General features: G+C 37.0%; 1 protein-coding gene and 3 pseudogenes across 1 annotated transcript; 1 reads left to right on the top strand and 3 right to left on the bottom strand.

Moving 5' to 3' along the window:
• The first annotated feature begins 294 nt into the window (after positions 1 to 294).
• On the top strand, positions 295 to 2207 carry LOC120174472 (annotated as a pseudogene).
• A 2086-nt stretch (positions 2208 to 4293) lies between these two features.
• Positions 4294 to 4993, bottom strand: LOC120174496 (dynein light chain LC6, flagellar outer arm-like). The gene is made up of 2 exons (XM_039181316.1): positions 4812 to 4993; positions 4294 to 4691 (listed from the first exon to the last, which is right to left on the bottom strand). The coding sequence occupies exons 1-2, from the start codon at positions 4959 to 4961 to the stop codon at positions 4536 to 4538; spliced, it is 306 nt and encodes a 101-aa protein (XP_039037247.1). The 5' UTR covers positions 4962 to 4993; the 3' UTR covers positions 4294 to 4535.
• Positions 4994 to 7857: 2864 nt separating this feature from the next.
• LOC120174471 lies at positions 7858 to 15511 on the bottom strand (annotated as a pseudogene).
• A 345-nt stretch (positions 15512 to 15856) lies between these two features.
• LOC120174459 lies at positions 15857 to 17794 on the bottom strand (annotated as a pseudogene).
• Between the last annotated feature and the right edge of the window lie 1378 nt (positions 17795 to 19172).

The following is a 19172-nucleotide window of genomic DNA, read 5'->3' as shown; positions in this document are numbered from 1 at the left end:
GGTGGATTTCCATCCAGGAAGCCTAAAATAAAGCTAAGTTATGAATCTGATGCCGCACTAAATCTATATCTTTTGAATTGTTTACTTAAAAAGCAATGTCACATGGGATTGGTAGGCATATTAATGGTTGGAAAATGCTTGATAAACCTTTTTTCAAGGCCTAATACTGTCCTGAGAACCTCAAATTTTCTCAGAGATTTTTCTGCCAAAGGAAATTCACCACACTCTTGTATAAGCCATGATATTGGTCTGCTAAATGCATAATTTAATGATATCTGGACCACCCTTTTAAGTACATTAATCTGATCTTTTAGGGTTTTTAATTGCCAAAAGTCTGGTCTTTAAAATGGAAAAAAGATCATTTCTGCAGTATGCAGAACAGGAGCTTGGGAGGGTCCCAAAGTTTTTCATTTATGTAGTGCTTGAATGGGTGATCATATTGATTCTGTTTATGGACGGGTTTCTTGGATATTTAGCCAACGTATTAGCCAAAGGGTTCGGTTTGGCTATCCCTTGCTTGCTTTGCACCAGGATTGAGAATGAACATTTCTATTACAATGATTCCATATGTAGCAACCACAAGAAGAATGTTTCATTTCTTGCATTCTGTCATGCTCACAAGAAGCTTTCTGACATGCGAAACTTGTGTGAAACTGTCTTCTGTCTTTCGCTACCGAGAAAGAAGCCGATTGTCATAATTACAAGTCCCTCCTCGGGATCTTACACAAGGACATTGAACTGTTTCTTGACGAGGAACATCAAGTTCATTTGTCATTGCCTTCTGGAACAAAAGATGTTCTGAAGAGCAACGATCATTGCTGTGCATGTTGTGGGGAGCCGTTGAAGGTGAAATCGTCCGATCCTAAATGGAAGAGTTCTTACCTGTCACCCCTCACTCCTGCCCCATCTCCCCGTGCACCGGTCAATCGAAATTTTGATTTTCCTTCTCACATTAAATGCTCATCTTTCAAGCTTAACCCGAATCCAAAGGAACCAGATGTCCTTGATCTCTCAAGAGGAACAACAGTGGAAAGGCCGTGTGAGTTTAAAGCTTAAACTACCATTTGGTTTCATATTCCTTAATTTATTGATTTCGCCACTATGAAAGGAAATTTTCCTTCTTCCTATCATATATTTTCAATGGAAAAGGTCCAATATGAATATATTTTTAGCTATACATTCCGTGTATGTTCATTTCATAGTTGTCTATATGTTTGATCTCTGGATATGCATCATATACGAATACTTAAAGGAAAAAATATGGATGTTTCAACAGTGGGGGGACATGTCAAGGCTGGTTCCTTACCATTGCTGATTGATGCTGAGGAACCTAAGACCCCTAAGTTTTTCGGAGTCTCCTTAACGGATTACACAGCAAACAGTCCGAGATTGGCGAAAATTCCAAGGAAATCACCGCTCGAGAAAACAGAATTTGCTTCAGAATCTGCAGAGGGGCAAGTGCCGAATCATGAGGCCGAAGGTTATATTTGGCAACATCTGAAGGGACAAGTTCGCATGAATCGCAAGTCGTTGATGTCATTGTACATGGAACTGGATGAAGAAAGAAGCTTATCAGCTGAGGCAGCTAATAATGCAATGGCAATGATCACTAGGTTGCAAACTGAGAAGGCAGCAGTTCAATGGAAGCCTTACAATACCAGAGAATGATGGACGAACAGGCCGAATACGACCAAGTAGCCCTGCAAGAGATGTACAATTTGCTGGTTAAAACAGAAGAACAACTTCAAGGTTTACAGGCTGAACTCGAGGCTTATAGACAAAAGTATGGATTCTTAAAGGACTTCGATTTTCCGAAACAAAGTATTAAGACCGGCGACCGCAACAATGTCATGAAACTACTATCTTACTCTTTCAATGGAAGAGTTGAATGTGGCACCAATACTTTTATACGTAATCAGCCCCCCAAACTACAGAACCTTGAGCAGGTTGACGAGATAGAAGACGAAGAAGCCAACGAACAACCGAAGAAAGTACGTCGAGGCGCTCGTCACTTAGGACGGTTGCAAAATCTAGACAAGAGCGGACATATTTCATTTCGTATGCAAAATGATTCTGAAATGGAAGAAGAAACAGGTAGCATGCTTATAATGACAAATATGGTGTACTTGATCTGCAATGGCGGCCAAAGATGGCTTTCGAAATTTCATGCATTCTTCCTTTTTTCAAAACCATTCAAGAACAACTGACTCTGCAATGTTCCAGGAAACGGGAGCAACATTCATCATTGAATCAGGCGATGAAGGTACCGATCTTTCGGATGAAGAAGGCGTCAATCGAAGAACTAATGACAGATTTCTCTTCTACTAATGCTTCATTAATAATGCCTCATGCTGAAAGTTGGGATGCATAATTATCTTCAAACTTTTGCAACTATTAATGCATGAATATTTGCCATTTCTGGTAAATTATTTTACACCTATAGTACATAATCGTATTGCAGGACTAGCAGCAAATTGAACTCTTCAACAACTTGGCAAGCAATCAAGTTTTTGAGCTGCAATGGAATCAAATAAATGAGATTATAGTTTGAACTTGAAATTAGTGATAAGAAAACGTTAGTATGTTTGTGTATATATATTGGTCTGAAAATATCGACTCACTTTGCATTTTTTTTAATGAACAGAAAGAAATAAGGCTACAGAGCAGTCTTCTAAAAATTACTGAGAAGTTAATGGTTTCTTGTCCATTTTGCTTCTTCTTTTTCCTTCGGTTCTCTAAGATTTTGTCTTGACTAATCCAGATTGACTCGTGTACACCTGATTTTGATGGGTGACGACGAATTTATACGAGAAGAGAATAATACTTTATTTTCCAATGATCACAACTTTTGATTTGTTAAAAGGTTCTCCTATATCCAAAACGTAGCTCAGGTAATTCTTACAACCACCTTTGAAAAAATAATTTCTATTGCTACTGTAAAAGTTCGAAGGTATACTAATCTGGGACCAATTATACCCTTCCATAACAAGCTGGTGAGATCTAGATATCAGGGTGAACCCATTCGTGTGGTTGAACTTTCGACGGTAGGTAAATTTAACTTAAATAAGGAAGATTGTCGTGTCAGTTTATTTATTTTTAAAAATGTTTTTATTCGATTCTAGTTTATTTAGATTTTTAATATTATGTTTGTGTATTTATTTTTTAAGAGATTCGTGTTAAATTTATTTAACGTTCACGAATTTGTTTGTCTAATATTCTACAACTAACATTCTCTTTTAACTTTTATTTGCAAGACAAATAAAAATGGTAAAATCATGCCTCAAGTCCTTAATTTCCTTGGGCTTCACAGTTTAAACTTCAAAGTTTACCTTGTGTTCAATTTAGTCCCTACCTTCACCAATATTTAAATGAAGGAAAAAAAAGGAGAGAAACAAGTTGATAAACGAACCAATATGTCTGAGAATTCAAATCTGACTCCCAATCAGTGCAGTCAGAGGTAAATAATCAAAGAGAGCTGTGAAATACTTCCATACATTAGCATTTTCCTTATTTTCTCAAGTATTCACCATAAAAGCCATGCCTGAAAAGAGAGTATCCATACTCCATTTTTCCAACGTCCTTACAAGAAACATCAGTTGTGCCTTACTCGGATTACATACAAAACCAAAAGTTTCATTTGGTCCCTACAAAAAGTTGCAAACGAAAGTTTGATTCTTCGTAAGAACATGGTTATTTCTTTTCGCTTGTGGAGCCTGTGAGAATTCGGGCTTTGGCCGAATGAGCAGCACTAGGCCCCACCTCCAACACTTCACTAAATTATTCGAGAGAACCAGTCAAAAGTGCTTCATTACCAGTCCTTTCAACACGCAATCAAGTAAAACGCTCCATCCTTTACACAAGTTCACTTGGACAAATGCTTTTCACCTGTCATGTTACAGGCAAGTTCACAAGATCACCAGGGCTTTGCACCAAAACTAAAGTATCAATCTTTCACTTGTTTTGCAGACTTCTAAACTTGCAAGTTTAAATAAGAACACGCCAATAACTCCATTTGGCTATGGGCATGGACCCTATATTGGGACAACCACTGTCAAAAAATTGAATGCCGAGTCACGGCACATGACACCCTATGCTCAGAATCTGCAGTAAAAAATGTGAATAGCTTTGCAGAGGGGAACATGGGGTCCTCTCTACCTTAAGAGACTCCTATTAGTGCGCGGACCAACCATAGTCTGCCACGTTTAAATGACTCCTAGGGTGCTGAAATCAAAGCATCTTCCACTCTCTACCAGTGTGATGAATCAAAATGTAGGATCAAATTAAACAATATGAGGTGCTAATGGATTCTGTATTTTATAAACCGCATACAAGGTTACTACATTAAGAATGTTCATACAGGTTAAGACCACTTGAACAAGGACTTAAAATATCCTCTCTTTTTTTCTTTGTTCTTATGAAAAGCAATGTACAAGCTACAAATGGGAAAAACAATCGACGCTTTATGGTTCCAAAAGTTTTGATATACTAGCTATGCTATTTTAGCTTCGAAATTGTTCTAGGTTTGTCACCAAACTTCAATCAGCTCTTTGTACACTTGTCTTAAACAAGAGAACATATAGCTTTTGATCCATTGAGAAATAGAGAAACCCACCAACTGAATGTGTTACAAAAGACCCGAAGCTCGTTCCCACAATACAATGCCATGCTGGTCCATACACACCATCAAACTCCTGCAAACCCAAAAGCAAGTTGTTCAATCCCAAACTGAAATTCCCAGATCATTAGTTCATAGAATCAACAAAGCAAAGTGGGGGAAATGTGTTATTTTTAATTAAATTAATAACCTTTACCTTTTTGAGAGTGAGTGCAAGGGCTTTAGAAGTGAACTTTTCAAGGCTATCATGAGTCTTCCTTGCACAATCAACCGCATGGATTTGCATAAACGGTGGCATATCAACTGAAACGATTTTGACACCACAATTTGCAAGAATACCAACCATCTCTACTTGTGAACCGCTTAAGGATCTTCTCCTGCTTATGAAGCTGAAGCTTTGTCCATATCACGATCATCAACATGCCCTTCGTGTAGATTCTTCAACTGTTTCTCCTTCACTGTCGTCAAAGCTAATTTATTGCTATCAAGCACTGATCTTTGGCGATGTTGTTGTTTCTTTCCACCCAAATCCTTCGATGCTTTGGCCTTCTCATGGGTCAGAAAGTGGCCTGCTTTGATAAGTGAAAACCTGGAGGAATCAGCATCAGCTGAGACCGTCAAAGCTTTGGCTTGTAAACGAATGTCTCTACTCTGCTGGTTGTTGGTGGATTTTTTGGGTGCGCGGGTTTTGTGATTGAGGTTCAATCTAGAGAAGTGATTGGTCATGAAAAGGGCTTCTTGGAATCCATTAATGGATCTGAGGTTTGGGTTATAGGATGAGAGGTTTTAGTGGATTTGGGCGAACTTTTTAAGGTGGGGTTAAAAGGATGGGGAGATGGGTTCAGTTCCGGTGCGGCTGAGCTGCGGCGGTGCGCCATGGCTATAGAATTGCCGGTGTTGTTGGAACTGGAGAAAAGGGAGGAGAGATGGGGCCGTTAAGGTTTCTTTAAGGGGCGGGTGTGGGGATTGATCGATTCATTTTCGCTTTTACCCAAAATTAGCATATAAAATTGGTGAAATTTCATTTTTAGTCCGTTTATTATGTGTAAGCTATAAATTTAGTCTATAGACTTTAATTTAATTAATTTTAATTATATACTTTTTTAATTTTAATATATCACTCCAAACTTAAATGATATAGTGATAAATAAAAATAAAATTTGACTTAATAAAGTGTTAACCCATGATTTGCCTCAAATGGGCAAATTGTTCTCCAAGTTTACTAACCTTAATCTCAATTATTATTTTTAATGTTATATGGTTTCAATTCTTATCCGATGAAACTTAAATTTTAGACCATCAAGCTAATTAGACTCGTTGTTTAAATTATCATAGGTTCGAGTTAACGTGTGAATATTAACCATGCATTTTTAGTCGTTACATTTATTAACCTTGTTATTTTTTGTTGACATGATAACATTAGATTGTGTCATATGTCAATGATGGTATCATCTTCTACTTTTTAAGTCTTTTAAATTATCAAAAAGATTATAAAAATAATAAATGTTCAAAATAAAAATATCAGAACAATGTATGGAAATAAAATCCGGGTACTAATTCGAGAGCATAATTTTTTTAGGTACCATCTTAAGAGAAGGTGCTTAGTTTAGGTACCGAATGAATAGTTAACCCTAATTAATTTAAATGAAAAACTCGAATTCAAATACTAATTTGAATAGGGAAAAAAAATCAAATTCAAGTATTTAATTGGACTAGAAAAACTTCAGGTATCAAAGTAAACCTTGTAGTCAAGTTCAGCTATTTAATTGGATCACAAATATTTATATACCAAATTAAACCTTGAAAATAAGTACAAGTACCAAACTGTATATTTACTCTAAATTTGACCGTGAAAGAAACATGGGGATTTTTAGAAAGGTGCAGCCACTGACTGTGTTAGAATAGGTGCAGCCACTGACTGTGTTAGAATAGGAATGGATGGACAGCCATATTAGCTTTTCTTAACAAATACAAGATAAATAAATTTAAAAACAAAAGAACGAGCATGAACTATGTATTCGTATGATCTTGGTCATCTATTATTATGAAGTGTTCCTAAAAGAAAGAAAGAAAAAAAGAAATTTAAATTAAAAAAATATAAATATAAGTGTCTATGTATCGTGCCTAAAAAAATTTCTCTTGTTTAACATTTTCAGAGCATTTTTTTAGACCATAACGGCCGTTAAATTTGACCATTAAGTTACATATGTCACGTTATGGTAATTTTGAGAATTTATTTAAAATATAACAATATTTTTTATTATTAAAAAAACCCCAAACAACCAGCCTGTTCCCCCTCACTTCCCCCTCCCCTTCCATAATTGTCGGCCGACCAATCGTGACCGTCACCGCCACCTTCATCGGCCCCCGATCAAACCCCATTGACCTTTCGTCATAAAGTGCCACTGTTTGCCGTTAAGAAATGTACAAATGTTCGTCGGATTTTAAGCCATCGTCGTTGTTTTTCGTCAATTCTGGTCGGTTCTGACGTCCATAAGCCACTGTCACAACTTTTTTGAACCACCATGAAATTCTAATCAAAAGCCAAGTGTTCAGTGACAACAGTGGCCGGAGATGCCGTCGACGACTGATAATGGGTTATAATGAGATATTTTAGTTTTTTAGAGTTTTTTTTATAATTTCACTAAAAGTTTGGGTTTTTCTAATAAATAAATTAAGTTTTTTTTTAAAAAAATTAAAATAATAATATGATTATTAAAAAATTAAAATATAATGGTAGTCATCTAAAAGTATAATTGAGAAAACGTTAAACATCTATTTTTAACAAAAATTTATTTAGACACCAAAACGTTTTTTAGTAAAGTTTAACAACTTATTTTTGTGTTAAACCAAAAGAAAATTTAAATGATTTTATAATAAAAAGAGGATAACTAATCATATCAAAATTTATGTTTTAACATTATTTTTTAAAAAATAATTAATGCCAAATGTGTGAATGCGAATGTGTATGCTTTTATACCAAAATTAATCTTCAACTTAAGTTGAAACGTGTTTTTGAAAACTAAAATTTTTAATTTTTAACTTTCGTCAAAAATATTTTTAAACAGAACGATTATTTTATTCTTGTTCATATTACCAATTCTTCTACATTTAAAAAAATAAAAAATAGACATTTTGTTTATTTAAAAAAAATTACAATAATATTAAACACCTAAATATTAAAACATAAAATCTAAAAAACAGTACTAAAGTAACCCTAAGAATAGGGGAGGCAGGCAGCCAGGTAGCACAAGGGTGATAAAAGCATTAAAACTACAGGGCTGAGGGCTAATCCCAGTTTTCTTATCGGTTACAAATATTTTGGTAAAAAAGGGTTATTGTGCATTCAAGTGGATAAGCTAAAAACTCCTGAATTCCCATCCACCGCACTGCCGTAGGTTTGTTTCAATGTAGACATGCTAAAAAATGACTACCTGCTCTACACCTCTCTCTCATCATCTTGGCTGCAAACCCTCGTGGGATTGCTTCCAGGTAGAGTGAAAGCCCTCGGAGGAATCCCAACGATAACTTCCTCGATTGGCTTATCGCAAAATTTATAAATTTTACTAACATACACTATGCTTCTCCCCCAGGAGAAAATTACAACATTTCCTCTCCACCAGACAAGCGCTAGAAACCGTTGTTATCGTCGTCTTTCATTATTGAATTCAGATCGTCGTCACAACCAGGACTCGGAGCCAGCTCATTAAGGTCAAGGAAGCGTGGTTTCCGTTCACCACCTGCTTCGTCTTGTCCGCTGCCACTTGATTGCTCAGGTGGCAGACTTTGCTCTTTCTCCACCATCTCCGAGTTGCCTTCTTCCATAGGTGGATCGACTTCCATTTCTTGGTCATCATCACTACCATTGGACTCTTTACTTCCTTCTGAATATTCCTCATTCTCACTTGCATCAGAGTGTTCTCTTGATGGATTGGGCTTTTCGGGTTTCGACTCTGTTTCAGATTCCGACAGCTCATACTGTTTATAATCAATACGATTTCTGGTGGATCTTTTACTACGCCTTAGACCTGATGAAGCTCATCGACTGACCTTAGCTTAGTTTCCCTCCGAGTACGGCCTGCCAACTTCTTGACTTTGGGGGCCTCATCACTGTCGTCACTGATACTAAATGAATCCTCTTCTTCCTCCTCATCTTCAGCATTTTCCTCATCCCAGTGATACTCCTCGTCTCCTTCTGAGCTGCTGGATTGCCTTATCTGTTTTCTTTTTCTTAGGTATTCCTCGTCATATACTGCTTCTCCAACTATATCATCATCACTGACAAAGTCTGCCTCATTGTCTGAAACAGCTTCGACAAATTCTTTCACCAAATATCGTTGAGGTCTCTGCCTCCGCCGATTGCTACAAGGGATCATATAACATATTAGGTAAAGATTACAGAAAAAAATAGAAGCAATTCAGCAATGAAGTTTATCATACCTACGATCCAATTCCCCAGATTTATTATCATCAAAATCATCATATTCAGATGATTTGGGGGATGGTATATTGTAATTGTCCTGTTCAAAGCCATGTGAAGGACCACTCAATTTACCATTTGCAGAAGGTTCAGGTTTGGCATAATCTCTTCCACTAAGAGGATCCGGTGATGGTGCTTTCCGCCTGACACACGGTCAACAGTGAGCATACATATTAAAGGCAGAAAAACAAGTACATATGATCAAAAGGAAATATATCAGTGTGTTCAGGAAGATGTCTAGGTTATTAATTACGTACTTAGTAATTTTAATGGCCTCATTTATTGACCGATCATAATCGTCTGCAAAATTATAAGAAATTATATCAGCTCGAATAAAATCATTCGCCCAGAGTCTGAATGCAAAATTATAAGAGAAACTATTAGCTCAGATAAAAGCATTTACCCAGAATATGAACTTTAACAAGCACAGATAAGTCGGTTTTAACACTGCCAGTACTTATGGCAAGGAACCCAAAAAAAACACCGGAAAAAAATTCTTCCTCTCGTAATTAAAATGCAAATTTCTGGTAAAAAAAGATATGCTGGACTTTAAAGTTCCTTACCAAATGTGTAAGTGACAGGTTTTCTGTCACGAAGGGAGCGTCCTGGACCAAGCCCATCAACAACCAAGAAGTTATTAAGAAGAAGAGCTTCTCTATGTTGTTTTTTCAGTAACCTCTCCTTCCTCTGAGCCAAAAAAAGAATCGGATTAAGAAACAATTTGTATGAAGGATAACAGTTTTTGTGATGTTGCTCACTGACAAGAAGCAACTTTTTAGTACCTTGTGTTCCTTTTCAATCTCAGGAAGCATGGCATTTTTTAACTTCTTCCCTAGCGATGTTTCCGTTCTATTTTTACTGGCAAAAAGTTTCTCCTACAACAGCAGATGAAGGATAATATCAATATTAGGACCAAATGAAAGCTATAAAAACTTTGCATTTTCAAGCCAATAAAAACATATCATGTACACAAAACTCAGTCTGTTATTCAACAGTAAAGGAGGGTGGAATAGCTTCCTCATCCAAATTTCCATATGACAAGAAATTCACTTCTATGACCACATCATGATATATATGATTACTTCCAAAATGCCACTTTTCAATAACAATTTAACATTATGACTTGAAGCCTGAAGGTCTTGAGAAAGAAACAGGCAATGCAAGCGATTCAGAAGATGAAGTTTATTGTCTAGATCAGAATCATCCTGGTTAATGAATTATGATCCCAGTGTCCACTCCACAAAGAAATGCAAGGGTAAAACTCTGGGAACTTAGGTGCCAAAGATGTGCAAGGATCAAAGCTGATAATGGCATCTATGATTATAGAACATATACCCTAACAATAGCCCTCACCTAGTACATTAATGAAGAAAGGAACTTCTCAGAAATTTATAAAAGTAGGCAAGGACAGCAAGGTAGTTATGTAACACATCAACTCGAATTTATTGTAGATCAAGATACTGAAATCATTAGGTTTGTTATCGCCCTCAAATAAAGCAACAAGAGATGATTGGATAACAAGGGTCCGCAAAAAACATGCATGAAAACATCATCCTGTTAAAATGAACACTGGCCTGCTTCCCACCTTATATCTAACTTTAGATGTAAGCAGACTCACAGAATAATCTTCTGAAACCCAGGATATCAAACAAACACCCAGTGCCTGCTCCATGTTGTTAATGTCATCATTTAAACCATTATCCATCTCTAGTGACTATTTCTTAGCTCCGGCAAAACTCCAACCACTTCAATGTTACTAGGTTAAAACTTCAGTAACATAGCCACATTTTCAAAATCTTTCCTCGTAGAAGCAGAAGTTTCCTTATTCATTTCTTCCACAAATTGTCATTGCAATGATGCCCCCCAAATATGAACCCCAGAGACCTAGCTCAAGGAACACAAGGTGCTAAAAAAGGCAGCACCTAACTGAACTTTAGGATTTTTCCTAAATGGCACCTGCCTGCTCTGAAGGTTTTATTAGCTAAAAGAGCGTACCACCCTCAGACTTAATTTTCAGATCCATGTGAAAAATTAAACTAAATAAATAAAATCACAACAGAGGGTCTAGTCAATACTTCAGCCAAGTTTGCCTGAGGATATACATTACAGTGCATGAATCCATTTGGTGCATTATATGAACAACATAATAAACCCACAAACTCATAAAAGAAGTTTATACACATACACAAACACAACTTACAGAAACATCTTGAAATTCCTCCAAATTTGTGGCAACTGTTTCCCACAGATATGTTGCACTATTAGGGACATGGGAACCTTTCATCTTTGCTTTCTTCAACTCAACTTTCCTTATTTCCCTGTATAAGCGATGACCAACAACAGCATCATCTTCATACCTGTGCAAACAACAAACAAATAGCCTACACAACAATACCAAGGAAGAAATACCCGCAACTAAAATTACAATAAATAATCTACCAGGTGCAACACTCAAAACCAAGCTAGCTACAAGGGGGTAACACATAGAAGCTTTTTGATAAGCCCTGGACATTACCAGTAATTAATTCCCTGAGAATCACCTCCAATACGTTCTTTACGAAAGGCTGAAAGTTGAACACCATGTTTAAGTGAGTTGTCAATGTAGTTCCGGATGTCTTCTTGCTGCAAAAGGTAACTTGGAATAAAACTCCTTGGTTATAGAAACAATAGATTTACAGAATAAAACACACATAAAGGATAACAGATACATCATCTCTCGGTAACTCAAAAAACATTACATTAGTTTGAAATTATGACCTATGATTGCATAGAATTGAAAAGAAGGAAAATTCTTCAAGAATGAACCATTCAGCAAGGGCTGCACAACTTAACTATAAGGAACATATTATAATAACATAGAAGATCCAAGCAGACATTTAGATGCATATTACAACAGCATAGATCAGATCAGACATTTAGATCTAAAAGTATTGTCAGGGAGTTGTTTATTTAGGTAATATCAAAATTCCTTCAATGCAATGAGGAACCGGAAGAGAAGGAAGCCTTCAAATTTCATGATAACAACTCCAAACACACACATCAAAAGCTGTATGGACAACCATGTCACTGCATCAATATTTGACAAAACCAACCATCCAAAACCTAAGCTACAGGAATTCAGCCAGTCAGGATTTATTGTAATATTTGCAAACTTAAATTTTAGTGCCCCTGATATTTACATGAATGGAATTGATCATATAAAATTACTGGAAATCAAGGTCATGATCAAGATAAGAGAAACATCAGGCATCTATAATTGAGAGTAAAAATACAATTTATAGATGATGATCATACCTCAACACGAATGTCACATAGTGCTTTCAAGATCACAGCACGAACTCCAGGATCAAGTGACTTGTATATTTCAATCTCCGCCCTAACAAATTAGTAGTCATTAGAAACACTAAGCATTATATGTTTAGAATATTCTATTAATACGGCAACTCACCCATGTGAAGCAACAATGGGAAGATCCCCATCTGCAACCTGCAAACATCCAAAACAATGCATAAATAAGCATGCTTGCTGCATATTATCAAGCATAAATAAAAGAACTAGAGAGGGCAAATTACCCAATGCCACCAGTCTCTTAATTTTCTGCAAAGAACAGTAATCCAGGTACCACGTTTAAGAGGCATTCGTGTAACTGGAGGGATTGCCTGCAATGGATGAAGTACATTGATAAGTCATTGCAGTTCCACACAAGAATGCTTTTAATATACTTGTTTTCAGGGAAGCCATTTAAGATAACAAATTTAATAGAAATCATCTTACCCACATTAAGATATATACTATTTATGATCATAAAAGCCTCTTCTCAAACAGGTACATGGGTAATTCATTAAAAGTGCCAGCCTATATCTCCTTTCACTAATCAAAGAGCTATAATGCTTTAGGGTCCCTAGTCACTCTTTGGGCCATATATCAACTTTTAACGACTCGACTGCAAAAACTAGAAACAAATTTCTGATGCACACTTTGCCCCAAAACTGCCTTATACACAGATGGAAGACATAAGGGCAACAGGCAACCAATAATTCACAATGACACAACTTACCACAACTTATAAAAAAAAATTCATCCAACTCAAAGCGAACACAACTTGGGATGTAGAATCATATTGAGTGGAAATTTTAATTCAGCCCAACAACTTAGAATCGCTTAAAGTTTTTAATTTCATACAAGAGGCCCCTGCAACCCTTTCCAGAGAACTGTTCATTTAATCAGTGATTAGCTATGGCTACCCTTTGAAGAATACAGAACTCATTGAAGCTCCTTCCAACTCAATTATGGACTCCTGGCATCATCATTAAAAGCAATGACACATATCACCATGTTTGCTTCGTTACAAGCGTGACATCTTGTTCATAAACTTCCAAAATGTTATCTAGCCATAAATCCAACAAAAAGGGTGCAATGCTAAATAGAACCGCTGATAATGTGACAACAGTTTTCTTTCTTGATATTTCACCATAATTAATCCAGCTCTCTTGTGTCAAAAAAATAAATCCAAATAAGTTACATAACAAACCTTTCTTCATGCCCTAGGTTCTTTGTAAACCAAGATATACACTACTCTAAGCAAATAACACACTCAGGGACAAACAGTTTCAGAACAACAGTTGTTTTTGGACTAGAAGTGGCACTAAAGGGCAATAACCAAATTTAACCATTACTACTCATGTACAAAAAGACTCCGTCGATCAATTCTCGAAGGCTTTCCATAACAAAATACACATGCTCGGCGCCATGTCACAGTTTAAAAGTGCCACAAAGTCTAAATGTCAATTTGTTAAGGTCTAACTATGAAAACAAGAAGCAAAAAAAGCATATGATTAAAAAAATATCAAGACTCTCCTTTTGCTAGACTTTTTTTCCAGATCGTTGAAAGTATTTCCAGAAATTCAAGAGAGGACAAATCTTAATGAATTAGCTAGTTTTCTCAATCATAATTCAGGAAAATAACAATTCCATGTCTTTATTTTAAGGCTTCATTAAAGATACAATATCTCGGGTTCGGGGGTTTCAACTGACAACACATAGAGTTCAAACTTCTTTTTCTTTCTTTTCTCTTGGGGGGGGGACCAAATTTTGTCATGTTAGAACATATATTCGGGGTTATAAATATTCCAAAGCAAAGTAGTAAACAACTTATCCATATAACTCATCCATGTTCTTTGTAATTTCATTGATCAAATATAAGAAGTCAAAGACCTAAGAAATGGAAAATCACCCTAAAGAAGAAGAAAGCCAATTCATGTGTGTTATACAATAGTTACCTGGGACTCATCAACAGCTACTGCTCTCAGAGAGAAATCCTAGCACTTGAATACAAGAGTAAAATATCTCTTTGATTATAAAATAAAATAGTTCATTCAACTGCACCCCATAAAAATACTTGCATACCAAAAGCTTCATAAAGAAAATAATTTCTTAACTGAAGAAAGCTATAATTCAAGAAGTAGATTCTATAACCATCCAATTATACTCTATCATGTTCGAAAAACCTTAGCAGAAATCTACACACTTAAATGTATAGCAGAAGAGAAAAGTCCAAATCTACAAAGAACAAATTGCCTCAATAAGAAATAAAGCAACGTCAACAACCATGAAAAAGAGAAACCTATACAAGAAAGGGCATGTTTGAAAGCATCCAACAATAAAATCATACATTTCAATAGATGAAGAGGAAAAGAACAAACCTTCATCAAAGGCATGTGAATATCTGCCAAAGTATCATTAGGAGTAATCAGCGCTGTCTCAAACTCCTCCGCCGAGAACTCCACAGCTATATTCAAAAGCGGCCTGAAAACCTGTTACACTTAAAACTCGTAAGTTCCCAACAAAAGGCAAAGTCTCGTAATGAACTAATAGAAACAAAAACAATTCAATGATTGAAAACTCACATGCAAGAAATGAAGTACTGAAGCTAACTCCCACATTGATCGAATAGTCCACCTAGGCAACTGCGACGGCTCCGGCGGCGACAGTAACGGAGTAACGATCTTGCTACTAGCGCAACATTGCTGCTGCGGCGACGAAGAACCATCATTCTCGTCCTTGGTTTGCTTATCCTGCTCCTTCTTCACCTGCTTCTGCCGGCGCTCGTTCGCGGCCAGCTGTTGCTGCGCGTAGAGCCTCTGGGAGGCTCGGATTGTACAAGCCCGGGAGGGACGATTGCTCCTCGTTAAGGGCGGGATCGGCGTCGGCGCAGGGTTTCCATCAGTGGTGGTGGTTTCTGGGGATTGGGTTAAAGGCGTGTCGTTTTCAGCAGGGAGGGCGTCGTTTTGACGTGGGTCGGGAGGGATCGGAAGGGAAAGGGAAGAATCGAGGACATGGTGAGAAAAGAGACAGATCGGATACGGTGGGATTAAGCGTAGGAGATTTCCATTATGAATAAAACAAGAAAGAGAAAATTGTTATCACTACTATTAATTATAAAAACAAAAAACAATACAAAAAATTAAAGAAAAAGAGGAGAAAGGAATAAGGGTGATTTATATTAATTGAGGGTTGTTTGGATTTAGACTTCAGAGGAGTGTCTAAGGAAAGGAGAACCGAATGTCCAAACCATCCTTCATTCATGCACTTGTATTTTTAATAATATATATATATATATATAATAAATTGGGAGAGATTCTGTTTGGTTGGACGGAAAATCGGAAGCCCAGAGAGAAACAAAAAGGAAAGGTACAATAAGTCAATAACAAAGTCTGGGAACTCGAAATTTAAGCTCACTCAATCATGCTCATTAATCTTAATAAAAATTAACTCAATAGCTCAATTATTGAATTTAGACAATTGAGCTTCTTCTCTCATGTTATGTTACATGGGACACTAAACTAATCCAAAAACAGGCCACGATTCACAACCAGATCACAAGGAGTGTAGCAGCCTTCCAAGTATAACCTGACTATAAAACCTTTTGGTTCGGTAAAACAAGGCTAAAGCAGCAAGAGTGCCCAATAAGGTGGCTGATGCCATGATAAGGAACGATAACATAAAGCAATGGCGTCCTTTGCAACCTGACCCTGATGCCTCCAAATCATAGATATACCCAACGACTCTCACCGAGAAAATATATGATCCCACAGGACTAGCTACCGTGATGGTGTTGAATATGGTTCCCATATGTCTCACACCGAATATCTCTGAAGCAATCGTGGGCATCAGAGACCACTGTGACCCATAACAGACACCTACTAGTATCGAACCGGCATAGAGGGCACCAGGCAAACCGGATGCGATCACGGAATGACCGATGCTCATGGTTGCTAGAGTGAGGACCATGAACAATGGCCTTGCCCATCCTTTAACATGCAGGAAATGATCCGATACACATCCGGCCCCAAACCGGCCTAGGAAATTCCATATGCTCCACAAAGAAACTAAAGTGTTAGCCTCGAAGCTTGAGTAACCAAGAGATTCTCCGATTTGGCCGAGGTTGTTCACGGTGGCAAGCCCCGAACCCATGCCACACGCCATTGCAAAGAACAAAATCCAGAACTCCACACTGCACATGGCTTGTAAAAGATTAAGGTTGTATTTGTCTTCCTCCTGGAAATCCCTTGTACCATGAACATCCATTTCGTCATCAAACCTTTGCTCCTCGGAAATCAAACTCCGATTCATCGAAGGAGGTGAGTCCCTTTCCCCTGCTCTCAGCACAATGAACAATGGCGATGAAAGTAACAGCAGAAGCACCACAAAAGTAAAGATTCGAACAAGAAATCGGAAATCAAAGAGGTGGTCCAATATTATTACAGACATGAGATAAGCAGCAACGAGCAGAGCAACACACGAAACATCATCGAGTAGCTTCTTCTCCTCTGGTTCATTTGTGTCATAAATTCTCACAAACCACATAAGCAACAAAGGATTAATGGCGGGCAACAGCGCCAGTAATAGAAGATATGAAGTGGGTTTGTTGTTGAACATGGTCTCATAAACTTGAATTAAAATTGCTCCACTCAAACCCAGAAAACCCTAGCAAAAGAGGGGTGAAAAACAAGAACTTCGAAACTGGAAACTTCAAAAATCGAAGATCTCAAGTTCTCGTGAGCATACCTTCATGATACCAACAGCCGTGCCACTGTAATCAGGGAAGTTCCGAACGGCAGTGACCACATTAGCAGTGTTAAAGAAACTCATAGCGTGCGCGCCAAAAGCATGAACAAGCACATCGCCACAACCGGAGGCCGAGGGATCAATCCGACGACAGAAGCCCAGATGAGGAAGTAACCCAGAAAGCATTGGATGATACCCACCAAATGGACCAACCGGGGTCCACATAGATAAGAGTTGCGGCGGTGATATGAGGTGGCGAAGTGTAGAGGAGACCGGAAAGGACGCCGCAGTTGACGCCGATGTCTTTGAAGACGGAGATGGTGTCGAGGGTAGACTGATCATAGCGTTGGGTGGATTTGAGAATTGGGGAATAGATGGAGAAGGTGTAGAGTGAACCGCTGGTGCACTGGATCCATATGCTGGCTACCGTTGATGTCCATTTGTTGTGTCTCAGATTCAACCTCCTCTCCATCCTCTGCTCTGCAGCCTCTGCTAACAACTTTTGATTGATTTCGGATAATTTTTTTGCATCATCTTCATATGTATTAATGCTTTTTGTCGTTGACTTCTACTCTTATGTTGTTGGTTTGCGCAATCGGGACATGTGTAAGTACAGTGTGCTTCACTCTTCCGCCGTGCCACCTTAGAAGACATCTTAACGACATGAAACCTCTTTCTTTCTTTCTCTTTTTTCTTCCTTTTTCCTTTTTATTTTTAATTTTAAGATTTTTATTGTGAGATTTCTATAAATAAAAAGTATTTCTATTGTGAGATGATTTACATTCGATGATAGTAGACGGTTTAATTCTTTTAATTGATTTAAATGTAGAAATTGTTGTTTTGAATTTTATAATGATGATATAGTAATAATTTTTTTTATATATAAATGATGATTTTGATTTTTTTTTCTTAATATTTTTAAATTTTAACGTTTTTAAAAAAAAATTATATTAAAAATTATTAATTAACTAACAGTCAATGTATATTACTTATGTGATACTTTTACATATGTTAAATTATTAACATGTTATATGTCACGTTGCACATTATGTGACATGTATCATATTATTCAAGGTGATGATGTAGCATGTCAACAAATAAACATACGTAGAAATATTATATGAATTGAATATTAATCAATTAACAATTTTCATTTTGCAAGGGCAATTCATAATTCTCGAAGGTCTTTTACAGAAGTTGCTCTCAACCTAGCGTTGGGGCAGCCTACTATCCTACCTTCCCCATACCCCATTACATATGGAATAGGGTCAACTAATATTTTGCATGGATTACTTTCACCGAAAATTAAGATATTAAAATTAAAATATTCATATAAAAATTATAAAAACTAAAATTACTTCTTTTTTTAGAATTAAAAACGCCTCTTTAAAACCTCTTCTAAACCTAAAAAGGGAGAAGAGCACCCATTTGCATTAACCATAGATAGCATCATTTGCTATAGTATCATTTAAACGTACCAAGGATAATCATAACTAAAACGAACTACTCGATGAGGATGTGGAAGCAAGATTAGCCAATACATGTGCTGCCCCGTTTGCCAAACGACGAATAGAACGGATGTTGATCGAAGGGTTAGAATTTAAGATCCGACGAGCTTCAGATAAGGTGAATCGGAGTGTGGAATTATCAGAATGATGATTTAAAAGTTGGTTAACCACGTTAGTAGCATCACTTTCAACCATAACTTGAGAGTAGCCCATTTCCGATACAAAGCGCAGACCAAAACAAAGAGCATGTGCTTCCACAAACCCAGCATCATGCAGACCTGCAATACAACGTGCACTTCCAGCCACTACAAAATCTTCAGAATCACGTAGAATAGCTCCAACAGCCAAAGAACCATCGTCGAGAGTGTTGGATCATAAACTTGATCCATTATGGGAGCCTAAACCCAAACTAAATTGATGTCATTGCTTACATCATTTAAGTAAATATGTCATTGCTTACATCATTTAAGTAATGATGTCATTGCTTACATCAATTTAGTTA

The sequence above is a fragment of the Hibiscus syriacus genome, unplaced genomic scaffold (assembly GCF_006381635.1).
Source record: "Hibiscus syriacus cultivar Baekdansim isolate YM2019G1 unplaced genomic scaffold, ASM638163v2 tig00112107_pilon, whole genome shotgun sequence".
Lineage (NCBI taxonomy): Eukaryota > Viridiplantae > Streptophyta > Magnoliopsida > Malvales > Malvaceae > Hibiscus > Hibiscus syriacus.
The sequence above is the reverse complement of the archived record's forward strand: the minus strand, read 5'-3'. Positions and strand labels throughout refer to the sequence as shown.